Source organism: Cygnus atratus, chromosome 2, assembly GCF_013377495.2.
Source record: "Cygnus atratus isolate AKBS03 ecotype Queensland, Australia chromosome 2, CAtr_DNAZoo_HiC_assembly, whole genome shotgun sequence".
Lineage (NCBI taxonomy): Eukaryota > Metazoa > Chordata > Aves > Anseriformes > Anatidae > Cygnus > Cygnus atratus.
The window spans coordinates 65,312,764-65,332,930 of NC_066363.1; the positions used below are offsets into that span (position 1 = coordinate 65,312,764).

General features: G+C 39.5%; 1 protein-coding gene across 1 annotated transcript in view; it reads left to right on the top strand.

Annotated features, from left to right (window-relative positions):
• The window catches only part of ADTRP (androgen dependent TFPI regulating protein), a 31,396-nt gene that overhangs the window by 8,832 nt on the left and 2,397 nt on the right, over positions 1 to 20,167 (top strand). The window contains exons 4-5 of the mRNA XM_035552559.2: positions 10,908 to 11,023; positions 15,846 to 15,997. Coding sequence (XP_035408452.2) covers positions 10,908 to 11,023; positions 15,846 to 15,997 — 268 coding nt within the window. The remainder of the gene's footprint in view (positions 1 to 10,907; positions 11,024 to 15,845; positions 15,998 to 20,167) is intronic.

Consider the following 20,167-nt stretch of genomic DNA (forward strand, 5'->3'; position numbering starts at 1 on the left):
CTGACACAACAAACAGATGCATGCTTGAAGTTGCCTCAAGAAGCCTTTCAGCACACCAGGAATGTCAGTGAATCATTGCTTGTCAAACCTCTGAAGCCATTGAAATGCTGTGCAGTCACAGGGAAAAAAAAAAAAAAAAAAAAACCTTCTTGGTTATTGTAGCTCAAAAAACAAATCATCTCTGCAAACAGAAATATATGAAATACAAAGTGGCTGGGAGTATAACAAAGTGCTTCTTAATTTTTAAAAAAGGTTAAAGAATTGAAGAACGTCTGACGGCTCAACAGCTAATAAGCTAATGTGTGCACAGATTTGAATAGCTGAATTGAAATGATTGTTTACAGATTTCTATAAATACTTTCCAGATTTCTCCTTCATTTGCTCTGGCTGTTTTTATGATGTGTTGAATAATCACATATTTCTCATCAGTCAAGTGTAAGAAGGATGACAGTAACATGGAAACTGTGGGTGGATTGTAAGGTCAGGGAGGCTTCATAAGTCTAACGGGAAGGGGGAGAGAAGGGAGAGGTTCAGTGCTAGACTGAATCAGAGGAGCCAGAAAGTATGAAATAAGCACACAGAAGTCCCAGTCTTATTTCCCTCCAGATTTCATTTCTTAAGTACAACACTTTGCAACCCACTGCAGCAGTTCCCAAGGCATTCGAAAGGTAAACTTGTTAAAAGTCTTCAACAGACCTTTGATTGAGATAAGCTTATTTTGGAATCCAAAAACACATAGGTATGATATCCAGGTGATAAACAGCAGTCATTGTGCACTTTTAACCTTATCACCTGCTCTCTGCCCACCAACACATCTCCACTGGGGCTCTTAAGCAATCCAAACCTCCAAACAGATGCAAAAAGGCACTGCTCCTTCTTAAAACCATCATCCCCCAGAAAAGATTCTTTTTGCCCTCAATATCACACTGTTTTCAGGTCCAGAGTTTGATATCGGTGACTGGTCAAAGTTTAAAATCTTCACAGCAGAAGATGAACTGGGGAAGGGGAGGGCACAGGATAGCAATGAGAGGAGATGGGCTTTGCTTTTTGTTTAACCCTGGTGCACAGCTGAGAATTTGCCCTTTCCGTTTCCACATTTGTTTATGACATGGGAAGGTTAGGAGGTGTTAGAACTTACATTTTAATTTCACGAGGAAGAAGTATTCAGAGAAACTCCTAAAATGTATTCATTATAACTTCCTTCTTACCCTACCTACATCTACATTTCATAAGAGTCATTTTGACAACAACAAAAAGCTTTTCCATTTCAGAAATGTCAAAAACAGGTGTTAAAAAAGGAAAACAATTCTTCCTCAAAATTATTTTGATGAGAGAAACTTCACATAAAGCAAACCTCTATCACAACCTAGTATTTTATTTCTAAAGCTCTTAATACACTGCATACATTGCGCTTGACAGTTCCTGTGTGGGAAATTTTCCTTCCAGTAGCTATTGAGTGCAAGATACCTGCCATGAGTTCAGACTGTTATCTGCATGGACTATCCGTATGTTTTGGGACACTTTTCCACAGCAGAGCACCTTAGAAATCACCTGTACACTAGCTTACCAGGCTATAACATGCTATGCTGCACGGCTCTGAAGCAAGGGTCAGGGTGCAGCCACAGCACCAACCAGCCACTCAGAAATAACCTGCTCAGTCCCATGAAAGTATTTGGTAGTCCTACCACCTCCTCCTCACTGCTGGGTAGCAAAGCTGGTTTTGTTGAAGGCAAATCTTCTACTAATGCTATGATAAAGATTTGAAAATAAATCTTTAGTGCACTTTAGAATGAAGCTTTCTTCTAGCATTGCAGAAAGCTTTCTTTCCAGCCCAACAGCATTCAAGTCTTCAGTCTTAGCTGAGGTATTTCTTTCTTCCAATCCAAAATATTCACTGCGAAGATATGGGGAGCTACTGACACTCTAAGGGACAATCTCCAAGTATTGATTGCCAGGCAGATGTCTTTTTTGGGGGGGTTCATTTTCTTGCACATTGCTATGCTTTATGTTTCTGAGATTACAGACATTTCATAGCAGATTGAGGCAGCAGCTATCTGGCTTTGGTGGAAAAAACACCAGTGTATCAGCAATATACGTCAGTGCCATATCATTTGCAGTGGGAGTAATTTTTTTTATCTTGGTCTATTTTAACATTCTAAATAGGGAAAGCATATGTTGTTATGCAACCAAAGAGTAAAACTAAAAAATAAGCATAAAAAAACACTTCAGGAATATGAAGCTCTTGAGTTCACAGTGATGCTTCAGCACTTTCCTTCCAAAAATGAACTAGCCACTTATTTTTCTCACATTCGCTGCTCTCAAAGTAGGAAGCTGTCATTGCCCACCAGGTAGTCCAGAGTCATCCAGCGTATCACATTTCAGGCATGTTTTTGCAGCCTCAATTGAAACATTCCCTGTTCTGCAGAGAGGATGGCTAATGCTGAAAGGAGCAGATACCTAGGTTTCTCTTGTTGCCTTTCTACTGAGTTTACCACAAAGGTTGTGTCTCAGTTTCCTTTTCTGCTTGTCTGGGATAATTATGTTTTGCTGTCTTTATACAAAACTTTAAGATTCACAGATGAAGGAAAAAAAAAAAAAACCAACGAAAAAAACCTACTTATGTCTCCAACACAATAATATATTTTTTTGAATGGCTGAGATGGCTGAGACAAAGGTGCACTGGCACATTTGTCAAGCAAAATTGTTTATCTTTCCTAGTCATTTCTTTTCAAGCAACATCTGGATACTCTCCAGAAGGACACTAACTGCTGGAGGTGGCTTGGATAAAATCATATTCATGTATTATTCAACTTAATGGCAATAGAGGGGAATACTACATTTTGAAGGGGCTGACAAGATTGAATGCTGAACAAAAACGAGCAATGGCGGATCAGAAGAGATCGCTCAAAGCATTTTAATCTATAGCAAAAGAAAAGATACATGTCAACGTTAACGCCCAGATGCATACACAAGAATGGTAATGGCATAATTGTCTTTTCATAAACGAGGTTTGTATTTTCTGTCTGCAAGGCACAATTCCTGTAAAATGCATATTTTCTTGTAAAAACTATATTTTCCTTTATTTTTAGGCCATAGCTAAGGTTTTTTTTTTTTTTTTTCCCACGTTATTCTGTAGCCATACTACCCCCTCTACTTGAAAAAAAAAAAAAACACACCATTTTAGTGTCCTAGGCACTTTATTGACACATAATTATGAACAATTCCTGTCTTGAAGATCTAGTAAACTAAATAGCTAAGAATAAAAAAGAAGCAAAGGCAAATAGAGGCAAAGAAGAAAAATGACTTACCTTTCAGCAAAGAAGACAACAGAAGCAGTATTGTCTGAGCCTCTTAAGCATCTGGGCACTTTGCCCTGATGAAGAGTAGCTAAGCAGTACCTGAAAGTTAAAAAAAAAAAAAAAAAAAGAAAGAAAAAAAAAAAAAGAAGCAGGACAGTCAAAGAAAAACCTGTGTGGATAAGTATAATTGACCTTCACTGAAGCAAGGCACTGATGCCCTGACAGTAACACCAGCAAGACGTGCCATGCGTTTCCTCATCTTGGAGCTTTTTGGAATCTACAAGCTGCTTTTCTGATATCCATCTAGCTTTTCCTTTTCCATTGCCTTTCTAGTGTGGACACAACTGCATCAACAGAAATGTGGTGTTGTATCAGTATGGTTTACCTCCACCTAGAAAAGCAAACAAGTTGTATGAATACAAATCACTCCTATTCATATATGAGGGCACCTATATGAAGGATTATATCTTTCTATAACTGCATTGGAAAGCTGCTGCAACACTAACCAGCCAAAGGGGTGCAAAATCGATGCATAGAGCAAAACCTGTTTGTCCAGGCCACTCCAACCAGACTCCTGCTTGAAGCATGTACACAAGAACAGTTTCACCTATGACCACCTCAAATAATTCTTTATACAACAGTATTTAACTCTTAATAATTCTTATATATTTACACAAGAGAGAAACATTTCCATTTGTTTGTATTTCACAGTATCTCAAATTTAAGCTGTCTGGCAACTATGGACATTCATAAGTTTCCAATTATATTCAGCTTTTGGCAAAGAAAAAGAATGTGCGTGTGAGGGATATGGCACATTAAATTAATCACCCCATATACTTTAAATGCAAAGATACTTAGCTTTTCCCAGCACTACATATGTTTTTTGAAGTTTCCATTTTTGTTGACATAAGCCCATTTCCTCAGGGAGGAAATATATGTTTCACAGACAAATATTATGGCAGGGAATCCTCCCTGGCTGCTGCTACCCCAGCACACACAGGTGCTGTCCCCATAACCCACTCTGTGAAGGAACAACTGGAGAAAAGTATTCCGCAGCGAAGGATGTGTCATTCCAGTCCCATGTCAGCTTCCACCTGCAGTGCAACCTCAGCTTCCTAGACTATGCATCTAACGCCAGGGAGAAATGCAATTAAAATTCTGTCTTTTACACCGATACAAAACATTTGTTAGTAAGTATTCAGATATTCAGCCAGGACTTTCTTTACAGAAATGCATACATGCATGCAGGAAATGTTACCTCTGATCTCACTATACTTTTGATCGTACAGTTGCTCTGATGTTTCATCTGTTTTCCCAATCACACTCCCAAACTACCTACACGTCTATGAAAACACAGAAGAAATAATGCCTTTAAGACATACAAGCATAAGTGGAATTGGAAAGGGCAGACACAAGTAGTAGCTGAAAGTTTGGTGGAGCGCTGCAGGACTTAAATAGAGCAATAGCTTCCCAACCAATTTGGTACCACACCTGCTCAGTAATGGGGCTCCTTGTACAGCCTGCTCCATCTATAAAATTTTGAATAATTTGTGATTTCCTGAACATGCACTGATGTCTGAGAATATAAGAGAAAGGTGATAGAGACAGCTTTTCTCTGAGAGAAGAGTAGTTATATAGCTAAGTATTTTAATCAAAACAATGTACCTTTTAAATAAATAAGTGAACAATGCTGCTTAAACCCCTCACGCCCTAAAGAAGAAGGAGAGGTTTAGAGAGGAAGAAAAAAATGCATAAGGACAAACCACAAAATAAAATTTTAAAGGAGGCATTTGAATGAAGACAGTTTAATAGCAAAATAAATCAAAAGAGGGGATTTACCCCAAGATGAAGCCAAGAAGGGTGACAGCATGCAGGGATCCAGAAAATTATGAGGAGTATAAAAGTAGATAGAAGCTATGGTGTCAGTAAGCCATTTAGTTTTATGATTTTCAGATAACATACTGTAAATATTTATTAAAAAAAATAATAATAACCCAAGGAAATTTTAAGAGACAATAGGAATTTTCCCAAAAATGAGCTGAACAACTGAGTAAAACACTTCAAAAGTAGATCAGTGAACACTGGATTTTTGCATCTCAGAATACCACATTGAAGCGGGTTTCTGCTTTTTACTGGCAGTGACATGTGGAGAAGATACAAACATGGGTATCTACCATAAGAGTTTTTCAGCACACAGGCTCTGTGGAGAATTTGTCTGAAAAAGATGGGCAATTTTTCAAAAGCACTTGATGGTGTCTGACTGTGCCCAGTGAAGTTTAGTTTGGCCAGTGGTAACTGTTTGTGAAAAATCCCCTGCTAAAATCTCACATATTAATGGAAAGCAGACACGGAGGGTATGTAAATGCAGACAAATGAGAAACAAAAAACTATGGTCAATCATGGCATCATTTCCTTGACTCTGGAGTCAAACAGGGTCAAACTGAGTCAAACTGAAATGCATGTGTTAGGCATACAAGTGATCTCAGCAGCTCTGGGGAGATTATTCATGTGATTAAAACTCAGCATAGACTAGAGTCTGCAGCTGAACAAAGCTCTACCCAACCCTGTCTTCTTGGCCCTAGGAAACTTGCTTTTACTTATATTCTCAACAACAAAACAAGTATATAACATTGAATAAACAGGCAAATTACTCAAAATAATAAGTATGGGAAGTAAAAATTCCATGTGGTCTCACCCAACAGCGGAAATAATATCCAGAGAGGTCTGTTTATCTCGGTTTAAATGCATGAACCTGAAATGTATCCTAGGAAACAACTTACAACATAGGGTAGGGAACAAAAAAGAGAGGAACAGGAGAATGTTCTAATTTCATCCTTCTCTGCAGGAGATGAATTAACATGCCAATATTTCAGATGCAGTTTGGCATACATTCAAGAAACTTTTTTTCCCTGTACTCATATGCCAAAGTTCATGAGAAACGTGAATAATTTCACAATTTTATAATTAATTCAAATTTACCTGAGTTTGTCAGAATAAGAGCAAAGAAGCCAAACCCAAGCTGAAAATCATAGGTGACAAAAAGAACCACAGAGGATTTTTCAGTCAAAAGATAGCAAAAAGGATTCAGATGATAAATCTGATTAGTTAACAAAATGGTAATTTTTAAAGTCCCATAATCTTCATCTTTCCACTATACAAATAAAAAAATGCCATTGAAAATGTTTCTATTCCCACAAAATTTGTAAGCTAAAAGCTCTTCTCAACAAGCAGAGGCTATTAGACAAGTAAGTATATTAATATTTAAAAGAACAGAAAAATAAGTACTAACAGGTTTCCTACCAAGAGAAAAAAAAGGCTCTATTATTCAGTTCATTGATAGCCAGAACAGTGCACACAACCATCGTTTTACCCAGTTTTCCTTATCTTGCAGTGAAATATTTTTTTCTCCCTCTGTGATAATTATTTTTGACAGTTTCACTGTTTATATGTGAAACAGAGAAACTGTTAATTGAAATAAAAAGTAAGTCACTGTTTCCAGCAATTTTTGCCAATATTTTGATCTGCGTCAATCTGAGCTTAATGATTTTTTTTTTTAAAGCAAGAAGCAAGACTCTGTGTTTGAATTTGGCCCCATACAAATAATGCACTCTTTAGTCAAATATCAGTTTAACAATACAAAGCATACTCAAAAAAGGGTTGAAAGCTTGTTTAATGAACCATGAACTAGAGACCTATGGCAAAAATAATGACAGAGAAAAAAATACATCTTTTTGATGAAGATGTGAGAAGTCTTTAAAGCCTTTCAGCAGATAAGATTAGCTATGATACATCATCTATCACTAATGATGCTGTCAAAACCAACATCTGTCGGCTATGAGAGGGAAGTCATTTGGAAAGCTAACCACGTGTCGTAGGCAAAGGGCAAGCTCCACACTCAGTAGCAAACCATGCATTCCTCTGATATCTGCTGTATAAATATGTATCATGAGGAACTCATCTGTTCTTGTAAACATACTTGTTTCAGTAGAAATTCCACTGTGATTTTGCCACTAATGGACAAACTTGCCTTGGCAGAAATATATGACATCACCATCAGACACTAGCATAACAAAAATGTAAGGGAAGATTTTTCCAGGACGTTTTATGGATCTATAATTGGTTTCTGGGTTGTATGTGTAAAGAAAAAGAAACTTGATATCCAAAAAGCAAAATATTAAACCAAAACATTTTCAATCTGGGTGTGCATGAAGTAACTGAGAACAATCTGTCTTGAGAAGTTATTTGTATGGCAATTTCAAATGGCCCTAGAAAGAGTTTACCTAGTTCATACATACAGTGCATTCTCTAACCAGTAAAAAGCTAAAAAATATATTGATAAATAAAGATGGTTTAATATATAGCAAAATATTTTTAGGAATGTACAATTATTTGTACAGAAGACACAGCACTTACATTAATAAATTGTGTGCCAGTGTCATAGTTAGACTTGGGAGGAAAACAGCTTTCCTACACCACAACAAATTCATTTCTTTTTCTTTTTCTCCTTTTTCTTTTTCCACATCAGGGTAGATCCAAGACCTATAAGAAACTGTTCACAAACCAAGAGGCAGGCAGCCCCATGCCTGAACAGTGCTGTTGCTCTCGGAGGTGGCAGTACTCTTCCAGTGAGTGGGAAGCTCGGCTTCAGCCTTTGTGAATCACAAAGAGCAGAAATTTGAACCGGCACCTCACCACTAAACTCCTGGCCATTTCCAAAAGCACATGCACTTTCAGCTTTACCAGTGACTTTCAAACCTTTTGATTTACAGGCCCCTGAGCAGAGCTCCCAACCATCTTTCACAACCACTACTGGTTTCCTCACCATCTGTGGTGCCAATGCGTATGTTAGTGTAGTGGGCTTCCCCTCACCACCCCCAGCTTATTGCTCACTGTGACCATATCAGAAAGCACTGCACTGCTGCCTACATGTTGTTAATGTGCTGCTGCAGGGTGCCTTGAGCCCTCATCTGACTCCTCTCTCATTTTACTTTTCTCTCTAGATGCAACAATGCATTCAGTCATGATTTCTACTGCTGTCTTTGGACTGCTTTCTTGTTCATGTTTTCCTGCTGTTTGTGCTGGTCTCTCTCTGGGTGTGCTCCAAATTATCTGCATCTGTCAAAATGGTGTGTCCTAAATCATAGGCAGAGTGCCAGCCAAAACCTCATCAATGTCAAGTAGAGTAGAATAGTTACTTCCCAGATCTTACACACAATATTCCTGTTAATACCGTCCCAGTGTGCCAAGTGCTTTTTCTATTAAAGTGACCTGTACTTATTTAGTATTCACTCTGAGGACAAAAAGACTCAAACCAAGGACTTAAGTATATAAAACAACCCCCACCTGAAAACTGTTTGCTTCAACAAAAGATTATTTCACCAGGTCACTCTTGCTAAATTCTTCTTAGTACACCACTAATACAGCTGGAGCAACCAGCTTAGAGTTGTTAAAAGTGTTTAAATTAAATGACTAGCAAGGACATTTTATGTTTCCCAAAGGAATTTTGTAGGCTATTTCATGTCAGATGAAAACCAGGACTTATATCCACTTTGCATAATGGACAAATCCACTGTAAACAGCTAAAGCGTAATTGTGAGGATAGAGCAGAGGTTTTCTATCATTGCTGTCTTCCATGGGTAGTTTTGTTTGAAGATAAACTATTGCTCACCTATAGGAAAACAAAACAAAACAATCAAACAATTATTATTAATATTCTAAAAGCAGTCTAATACATAGATTTTGGAGTAGAAGACAGTTACAAGTATTATATATGAAAAAAGACTGTGAGGCATTTTTCTGGTTAAATTAATGAAGGAATCTCTTGTACTGAGACAACTAGACATATCCTATCAGCCAACAGGGTTGTAGAGCGGAAGAATATCTTTGTGAAACAGAACAGAAAAAAAATTTCAGTGCCAGTAAGTGATAGAAACGGGAACGTGAAATAAATACTTTCTTTTCTCTGAGAAATGATAACTGAGATGGAAGGGTTTTGGTAATGGGACAGCCACGCACGAAAAACAACTCTTGGGAGTGTGTTGGGGGAGGACGTACAGCTTCCAGTAAGCTGTTGCTTGGCAGTGACAGAAAAGACTGATGCCCACCTCTTAAAGAAATAAGAATGTTTAGAAATAAAAATGTTTAGAAATATAAATGTTTTTATGCATGCATTTAAATATTGATGTACATGTAAAGAATTTCATGTGTATTTTTGGCATCTCATACTATAAATACACAGCAATAAAACTTTGACACCATGCTACCATATCACATACTCAGCACAGTTTCTGACAAATATATACCTTGAAGGTAGTAGAACCATTCCCTTTAGACAAGAGGAAACTTCATATCATACACACAGCAGGTTGGGTTTTTAAGGGAGAAACAAAAAATCATTAGTTTCATGTTTGTTTGTGTGTTTTTTTTAAAGCCTATGTATCTTTTTCTGCTGTCCTGTTCCCTTCCCCCTATCATCTACCCATGAAACCATTTGCTTAATTATGAGCATTTTAATTGAAAATCAACAACCTCTGCAATAGTTTCCTCTCATTGTACCTCATTGACTGTTTTTTTCTGTGTTGTTTCCCAACATTGTTTACTCCATCTGTCCTAGGTATTGAGATTTATAACTATTGTTTGTTTGCACAGTGAAATTTACAAGGTTTTAGCAGGGAAATTTCATCCTGACAAATTATTTTCTGAAGTTGCCACAAATCAGCCAACAAGGTGAGACATTAGCATATCCAGAGCCCCACTTTGCCCATTTGACATCCAAGCCCATAAGGAGTTGTGCTGTGCCCCATCCTCTCCATGGGTGTACAGGTGAGGAGCATCCTCCTGGAGGCAGCTCCCCAACCACAAAACAGTCAAAACACAAAACAGTTTCTGTCAAAAATCCTCCTTGCTCCAATAGTTACCTTCATAAAGGGCCTTGACGCTGATGCTATTTAATACAATTCAAACTCTGACAAAAGAAAACAAAACAAAACAAAACAAAAAAGGTCCTCCAGCAAGCTGACTCTTTACTGACTCTTGGTTAAGCTTCTTGAGGATCCTTAATCATCTTGAATTACAGCTAACTTAAGTTCTCTGTCCTTTATCACCACATTTTTCAGTTTACAAAGAGCAGAACAACACTATATTTGCAGTAGAGTAAATGATAACATATAAAATACAGTAATGACCTGAAGAAAACATAAAGGCAATTCAGCAATTGCTTAATGAGTTCAAGAACAAGACCTCTGTCATCCTCAAATGCACATAACAATGGACTTCAACATTCTTTGTACTCTAATGGGAGTTACCAAAAGCTTTATTGCATTATTAAATGTAAAGGAAAGATCACCTATTACAAAATAACACAGATCTTCCTATGGGTGGACCTCATTACAACACCTTTTACAGCATACTAACAAGAAAATTTCAGTGCTCGTTACTGTAGGGGTACTTCTTTGCTATGAAAAATGAAGTAAGTGTATATGTATGCAACTACACTCAGTATTGTTAAACACCCCTTTGCCCACATGCTGGCTCTTGAGCTTTGTGAGCAGCAATGAATGAGCATGAGGCATTGTGACCAGTCTGTGACAGACTCTCTTTTCTCCTCAGCACACGGCAATATTGCCAGTTGCTCTCCTGGAAATCCTTGCCACACCACATCACTACCCAGCAAAGAAGAACGGACTGATCCTATTAGGATGTACTGCTTTTCTTTATATCAGTTGGTAAGAATTACATATGTTAAAACATTTTCTTTGAGTAATCTGCTTTGAAAACAAGGCCAAACTCTGTACTTAGACTAAGTTCCCTCTCACACACGGTAGACAATAGTCTGGTCTGTGGGTAAGTCATTTAAAAACAGGTGAGATCCATGAAAACTATTCCCAGACACAGGCAGAGCAGGTTTCTTCAAACTCAATACAGGTCCTGAGACCACACTTTGTATCTCCTGCTCTTCTGGGGTCTCTTTAGAAAGGCAGCTAAACTGCCGTAAACTGCAGGGCACTTTGAGTTATTTCTGCTGGGCTGGAGTTCTCCTTTCATCTCTACCAGTAGCACCAAATTTACCCCTGCTTGTTGTCTTACCTACTGCAAAACCACCAAATCTCAAAGGTCCAGGAGTCATGGGAGCAGAGGAGGAATAGCAGTCACTCAGTTTGGTATTTGGCAGGGACACGACTAGATTTAGAAACTTGAGTTAGAAAGCGATACTCAGAACCAGGTGCAAACTGACAGGTACCAAGGAGGCATCTGTCCCGCTACCACCTCCCACTCCATCAGTGGAAAAATCTTATGTTCCCAGTGACATGAACCAATTTATCTCCAACCTGTTAAACTACATCTAACAGGGCCTCTGCTCTGTCCATAGCCCTCCATCCACCTCCTTTATGTGTCATACAGGCCTGGAGCTAGGCTTGCATCCATTCCTGCTCATAGCATCCACACTCTAGTGCCGGGGTCCAGAAGAATGGCCCATCCCATCTAACTACAGGAAGCTGCCAACGTTTCCAACGACTTGGAGACTCAGCTCTGGAGCGGATCTGTGTAGTTTCAGGGTATGCTGTCCTATCAGACAGTTTCCAAAGCTTAGGAAGCACCTGGGGCCTAGGGTGAAGGACACAGAATAACTGGTCAGTAGAGAAGGGATTTCTCCTCACACAAATCTTTCTGAGAAGCAGCTGGAACTATGTGGGGATCCAACCTTCCCATTTCTGCCCATCATTTAGCTAGAAAGCATCTTCATTGCACTGAATGACAAACTGGAATAGACAATAAGCGTCACAGATAAACACTCTTGAGATTTAAAACCTGTGAGAGTAGCTTTGGAAGCAATGGACTTTAGCACTACATTATGTAACCAAGTTTGGAGCCATTTATCCTAATCCAGGCCACAGCCTAATACGATAACAATTGTGAGAGACACGTGTTGTCCCCCTAGGTTCTTTTCAGTCAATCCTGCCAGACATCTTGGAGTAAGCTTGAATTATCCACAGGACTACCAACCTTCCTGGCTCCCCAGTGAAAGTCCTGCCTTGGCCTTGCGGGTCATACATGGATGCAAAAGCAAACTGCTAGCATGCCATGCTCACAAGACAATCCCCTCCTGCCCCAGATTTCCAGCCAGGAAAAGTTAGCGGTGCAGGCAAGCACAGGTGGAACCCGTACGATCAGATGTTGATCATCCTCCACATTTGAGTCATCGCAATATCTTCTTTGAATTGATGTTGCATGGTGCTGCAGGCGTCCTGGGTTCCTTATAGTGCTTGTCCCGTGTCCCAGGACCCCAGTACCTGGATAAAAGCTCCTTAGGATTTCAGTGCTGTTGCTTTCTCTCCTCCTGAGGTATTGAAGAATCTCCCATCTGCCTTCCTTTTCCCTGCAACCAGAGACAAAAGATTTCCACTAATAGAAAAGGTTTTCAGTCTGTGCACCAAAATCTTAACACGTGTAGAAATTTTATTCTTGGTGCTGCAACCTGCTGAATAAATAGCCCCATGTGGGTGCCTTATGCTTCACAAGCAATGCAGAGTCCTCTCTAAAAGCCTCATCTTGAGCTGTCACTGTTGTCATCACACTGTCTCCTCCCTGCTATCAGTGGGCTGAGAACTGCCAGTTCCCTGCCAGGCAGTCAGAAATCAAGCAGTAGTTGACTCCTTGCACCAGGTGCCTACCTCTGAGCGAGGCTTCGCTGTAGCTTTGAATACCTGTACAGTTCAAAAAGAAAAGGTGGTTTCCAGTCATAGAATATCTGGGCTAAGAGAACTGTTGTGCAAGTTAATTAATTCTTGCATGGATGGATCTTGCATCACCTGGTTGTATTAACTAATGCATTACTCCTGGAGTCATCACACTGAAAGCAATGAAGAGTATATAAATTTTAGAACTGGCATTTTAAATCTTATAAAGGAAGTAACAATAGCATGCCCTTTCCCATTTCAGCAGCAATATCAATTTAGTAATGAAGATCAGGATAAAATAAATGTTATTCTTCACAATTGTACCTGTGTTTTTGGAGAAAAGATCAAGCTACCATTGTGAGGCAATATAAATCATTATACATTGCACACCATCTATAGAAAACTTAAATCGCTATAGATTGCATATCATCTGCAAAAACCTGAAAAAAAAATCCCATTGAATCTAGAGACTGATAGCTTTCTTATAATATGCCCATATTTCACCTCTGTTAGGAATCAAAATATTTTTCCTTCACTGCATACCCATTTTCAGTTCATAACCTTTTAATTTTGAATTAACCACAGTTTCAAAGAACTCATATGTGGCCAATGTTTTCTTCTCCTTTTTAGATCTTCCCATTTAATAATTCCTCAGGGATTTTTTTTTCTCCCCTCCAGCAAAGGTGGAGCTCCCATTAGCATATCACCTTCCCTTGGTATATATATGCTGTCCCTCAGTCCTACAGCACTTTGATAGCTTTGGTTATACCCAGGCTGTTATTTCAATCTATTTTCTCCATAATTCTGGACATTGCTGTAAAATCTTGGTAAAAAATAGAAATGTGGAGAAACAAAATGTTCAGAATAATAAGCCTCTGAATCATACTTGTATGTTTAATAGGTGATTACCCACAAGGAAAAGCAATATGCATTTGCAAGTTGTGGGGTGCATTTTATGAAATCCTTAGCAAAACAAACAAACAAACAAACAAACAAAAACTGTCAATCATTCTGTGGTCAAAATAAGTAAACTCAAGAATCTGAAGATATGTCCCAACATAAAACCCTGGCTACACGCAGCTTCCACCAGATCAGAAAGCTGAAAGTGCTTTAGTGCTTCTGAACAGTCAAGTGATTTTTTTAAGTTCAAATTTACAAGTTGAGGTTCTTCCTATCAGGCACTCCAGCTGTCCAGACTAGACCAAAATAATCTAGTTCCTCATTATACAAAGACATTTGTCACTCTCTGGTTTACTGTGAGAGATGCATTAAGAAAATAGCAACCCCACAAGGTGAAGAACACTTGCTGATATCTGCACCTGGTCTTTGGTATTTCTGCTCAGCTTCCTCCTGGCCTTTGCACAGGCTTTTTTCTTTTTATTATTGTTTTGCAGCCCTATTTTTTTGGTGAGAGAACCTCTCTTGAATCAGGAAAATTAGTCTCTACACCTCACATTTTCATGCTCAGCCCAGACAGCTCTGCCACTAATCCCCTCCAACTCTCCAATCTACCCCTTAGCTGGGGATTAACATATCTCTCTTCACAGCCAAGGTAAAACCCAGCCACTTTTATGCCCTACCCCTTCCTTCTTTACTGGCAGAAATGAGAAGCCATCCTTTCAGCTGTGTGTTTCTTTTTTATTATTTTTTTTTTCCTTAGCACTCCCCAGTGTCTCATTTTGGTGAAACGTTTTCACTCTGGTGGGTCAGCCAGTTGGACGCTTCACTTTGAGGCATAACACTCCTGGCAAGGTGGCAGGCAGGGTGTCTTCAGAGAGAGTGGCGTTGTATTCCCATCCCAGGCACACAATGGGGGTGGGAAGTAAGTCAAACTCCACTGGTGTGTTTTCCAATCAAGAATTAAACCTTTTAGGACTTTTTTGACCCAAAGGATCTTTTTAAGAAAGTGTTGCCGTATACTAGAAACACAGCCTTGTAGTGATCACTGGAAACCTGCCATATTTTTAATATTCTTTATGTACTCAACTCAAATATATATAATTTAATCTACAGAAATAGAATTTTCTATGGTTTATATCTAGACACCATTTTATGTTCTTAAATTGAGACACTTGCCACCAGCCACTCTTAAAAGGTATAAATAATGAAATTAATGTCAGTGAACTGGCAGCTACTAAAAGACTCCTTTGGAGAGAAGAAATAGGCAGAAAGAAAGGGCCTAAGTAGAAGAAAGGAAGCCCTATAAAGCAAACATATTCATCCTCATCCTCTTCTTTCTTTCCATCTTCTAAATGATACCTTGTAAATGGCTCTGGAACAAAAGAGCAAAGCAGGTACATCTCTTTCCCACCCACTTGTTTGTCCTCTCCTAATTTTGGATCAAGAGAAAAGAGAATTATTCTTGCCCTGTTGACTCCTTTGCCATTTCTTCCCACTTCTCCAAAGAGTGTTCAACAGCAGCAGGATAGAGACAGTGAGAAAACACACTTTTGTCACCATAGACCCTCAAGATCTCGATTGGGACTGACAAGCTGCAGTAACTGAAGAGGAAGCACATATGTGAGAGCTTATTTGAATAAGCCTCGCTTAGCATAGAGAAATGCACACCTGTATTTCCGAGTATTTTACTATTTTACTGTTATTTTACTGCTGTAACAGCCAATGCCACCAGGGTTATGGCAGAGCATTGTGTGCATTTCAAGCTGCACTGAAACCCATCTAATTTAGCAGCAATTCAAGTGTGCTTCACAGCAAATAGCTCAAATGCCGAGGAGATGTATCAACAGCTGAACTAATTTTCTCTGCATTAAGATTGTTTTGATAACTCAGCCCTTTAGCAGTTAGAAATCAACAAGTGGTTCTTCTAACCGAATGGTCCTAACCAAAGGTCATTTCTCTCATCGTTTAGGGTCCTGTGGATCTATTTTGTAACGGGAGAGTGGGTATATCCTCTCTTTGCTTCCTTCAGCCCAGCTGGGCTAGGAGCCTTTTTCATCAGTAACCTTGCCATCATCGTCTGTTTCTACAACTTTGGAGAGTTTCTCAACCGTATGATATGGGGTCAGTCCAAATTTTGTTTTTCACATCTATATGTATGAAAAAGAAAAAAAAAATCATCTACAATGAATTCCTGTGATTACTGGGGCAGGTGGGGAGAGGAGGAGGAGGACCCATGTACACTGGGGGTGGAGGTGGCATTTGGGTGATTGAGATTGCCTGGTCCTGAGTAGTAACAAACAAACAAAACTAACCAGAGAAAGATTCCCAACCCTACTAAACAAACGTGTGAGCCACTTTTCTCTAATAGGGCTTGAGAAGCACCTCACAGCAGCATAATCACTGGATTTTGAATTCGTTCTCAAACAATGGTCCAGAGAAGCAAAACATCACTGGCTAAAACTCTTACACCTGCATCACATGGTGTTTTTCAGAAAACTAACATGTGATGTTAGTTGGGAATGGTTTACTAACAATTTATAAGAAGGCATTAACCTATCCAAGTGAAAGCACTGCAGCGGCTCTGTGGGTAAAGCAGCACTTTGGAAAGTTTTAACAGACTGTTGAGAACATCTCCCTTTGGCTTCAGTAGTGGTACAATCAGTAATGATTTAAAGAAAACGAGTCAGGCTATTTGGACAAGTGGGCAGTCAGAAAAAAATAGGTAGTTTAGAAGGATGACAGTTGGAAGAGGAAAGAGAACCGATGAAGTGTGGGACTTTATTGTTATTATTATTTTCCCTTCTGGTTGCCTCTCTTCTTTTTCATGCAAGATTAAGTTTTTGAGGATGAAAGTGTTTCTGTCAGGAAAACGCGTGTATTTTATTTAGGACAAATGCGTGAACATTTGCAATTTCTTAAACTAGATTTCTGATGAAAGAAAAAGCCCTGCAGAAACACCTCTGAAAGTAAACAAGACAACCTCCCTCTGTTCTCAGGGAACATTTGATGCCTGATCCATTTTGTGAAGTCTCACATGCCTGTCAAGCCAAAGTAGAGTGTCTGTTGCTAGTCTCTCACTGTCCATACTCAGCTACCTAAAAGCAGCAGATTGACTTTCAAATGTGCTGAATAACTTCAGTGGTTCATACCTTTGCAAATAAGACACTCGGTCTACATGCCCATGTTTGGAAATTTTGGCCAAATTCTGTTCTTGCGTAAATATGATATGTGATGAAGATTGCTGGTAACTGAAAACAGATCTGCAAGCATTCTGCACTAGCTCTGATTTAAGAGGCATCACAAAAATAACTACTACTACCAGTAATTTTTACCCTTTCTATTTAATCAAAAATTAAGCCACCGCCACAGTGTAGGTCTTATATAAGATATCAGGACTTACATCATTTAAGTATCGGATTTTTTTCATCAGTGAGTAAGTATTAGTAATTTCAAGTCTCGAGCGTGCCTGGTACAACCGTTGAAGATAATCAAAATAAAAATAATTTGATTCCTAAGGTATTAATTGACTGGGCTAAAAGTTGTGCCAAACAGAGATCAAATCAATTGTAAAAAAATAGATGCATTTTGAGCAATTGAGTAGGTAAATATATTCATGTAAGAAAGATGATAATTCAAGAGATTTCTAGGAAACTGGAGCAAACACACAACTTTCTTTTCTGTTCACACAGGAAGGCTGAAAAGCACTCCCAGTTGTGATAGTATTAGTGTAACCTCAGAGAATATATATGAGCACAGCATACATGATATCCTCTGTCGATGTCTGACGTGCTCTCACAATCCGAGGAGGCCCTCTGTGTGTGGTGGGTCTGTCTCTCCCTGCATACTTGTATTTTTCTCGTTGCTTTAAATGCATCCTCAGCTCTTTACCTCCAGGACCGATGGCATTCCCCAGGTTTGCTGTACACCAATACAGAAAGCAGCAAGCTGCACCCCAATATCTGGCCACTCCATGGTATCTGAGCCTGCAGTTTGATAACTTGGGAGCTTTGGGAGCAATAACATCTCAATGAGTTCCTGCCCACGACTCCCCACTCTTTCCTATTCCACCATAAATGCCTGTTTCTTGCAGGCAGGGGTTGTTTTTAACTCAGATCATTTTCCTGATCCATTTCCCAGCTGTGTCCACCCAGGAGAAAAGCAGCACTTCCTTAAGCTGGTATTGATAACAAGATCCCAATAGTGTTGAAACACAGCCAGAGGGAAGCCATTCCAAATGACAGTGTGCCAAAGTCTTAATATATTCCTGACTGAGACAAATCTTCTGCTCAGCATTGCCAGAGTAAAAACAGCTGCAAATAGAATGAAGATTCGATTCCAACATACCTTTCTTCTCGCAGCAAAAATGCCTCCATACACTTTTTTTCATTCTACTCATTCCCACCTCAACTTCCCATCCCAGTGGGAAAGATAATACAGTTAAAATAACCCTGTGGAAAAAACACACACATGAGAAAAAAATATATATATATATGTGGTGGGAAAGGACAAAGCCCATCTGGGCTGTTGTGACCACCCTTTGCCCCAAAGGGAAAGGCTCAGGGGCAGCTACTTCTTTTTTTTTCCTTCCCACTTAAGGGAATAAAACTGGCTGAGATTGTGCCCACAGCAACTGAGATAAGCTGTGTTTATTCAAGGAGGCAAGAAGTGATTAATAAATAGCTCTGCAAGAGCATCAAACCTGATTTCCTGGTGGACTTGTATTCTGTGGAGGACAGTAGGCTGCAAATGGAGCTTGTCCCACAGTGCTATGCTCTGTAAGGACTCTCCTCCATGTTCCTTTGTAGCCTCAGGCCACTACCACTTCTGCTGAAACAAAGAGCACCAGCTACAAATGTTTATTTTTTTTTCACCCATAAAGGTATATTTAGCTCCAAATTATTGCAGAGTCCATGGATGGCAGCTTCCAGCTTTGAGCAAGGAATTTTTAAAGCTATGTCCTGTGCACCACCAAAAAGATGCAGTATCATTTCTGAAAGCAGAAAATCCAGTTTAATAATATAACCTTGTTTTTCCTTTTCAGAACAGCCAAAAGATGCCAGACCCAAAATTTGTTTTATTATTTATAGGTTAACTGTTTCATATAGTATTAGAGGTTTTAAAAACGTATTATTTCTCATTCGCCTTCCCCTCCACTTGCACAGTTGGATTCATGGTAACTAAGGCAACCCAGCTGCACAGGCTGAGAGGCACAGAAAATAGTACCATGTAATGACTTTTTTTTTGTTTGTTTGTTTTAAATCCCAGAGTTTCTAGAGTACTAGACAATGTTGAGCAATACAGAAACTCCAAAGAGGTTAATTGGAAACAATGGGCTGATTCTTTCACTGCCATAAATTTACCTCAGCCAAGAATTTGGCTGCAGGGCCTGAGTACCAAAGATGTACCGTGTGACAGTTTCTCTTGTTCCCCACGAGTAGAAAACTTCACGCAGGCACCTGATCTCACATTACTTTGACCAGCAAAACTGTAACCCTCAAAAGCAAGGCAAAGCAAACCAAAGCAGCTTTACCTCAGGTTTTGCTCCTGGTGACACAAACAGATCCGCAGGAGACATTCAGATCAAAGTTCTCCAAATCAGACAGAGCAAAATTTCATATGAGGTTTCTTCTCTGGCACCAGTGTTTGAAGCTGCAGGGAATTAATTTGCCTTTTGTCTAGCAGACCTGATAAAACATTCAGCAGCTGCTTCATTTCAATATTTTGAAATGCAGGGTAATGTGAGCAATAGGTGAGCAACTAGCAACAGCTTCCCACTCCGCAAGTAATTTAAATGCCTGCTGAGGGACACCATGCAAATCACTTGCAAGGTTTTACACCCACAAGGTCTCTGCTAGATCCAGAGAAAATGTTCATCCCCAAGGACGTCTTCCCAAATCGTCCTTTGAGTGAGAACCCCAGGGCAGAAGGGAAGGCTGGCTGTCGGATCAGGGACAGCAGCTCCAGCAGTCCCAGCAGCCAACCCCAACCCTTGGTGATCACTTTTCTCTGCAATGGAAAGCTTTGGGCAGCAGCTGGCTGAGAAACACCAAGGACAGGGCACAGCCAGTACTAAAAATATTTCTAAAGTAGGGGAGGCAATCTGGTGTATTGCAGTGGATAAGGCAGTACAGTGAGGTTTGCATGTGCAGCAAGAACAGTTGCTCTCAGGAAAAAGAGGAAACCTAAAGTGTTAATAAGTGTTTACCTAAATGTAAAACATTTCTCATGCTCAGGGCATGGATGGATGTGCTCTTCCAGATCTTCTAGGAGCTCTTGAATGTCTTGGAAAGA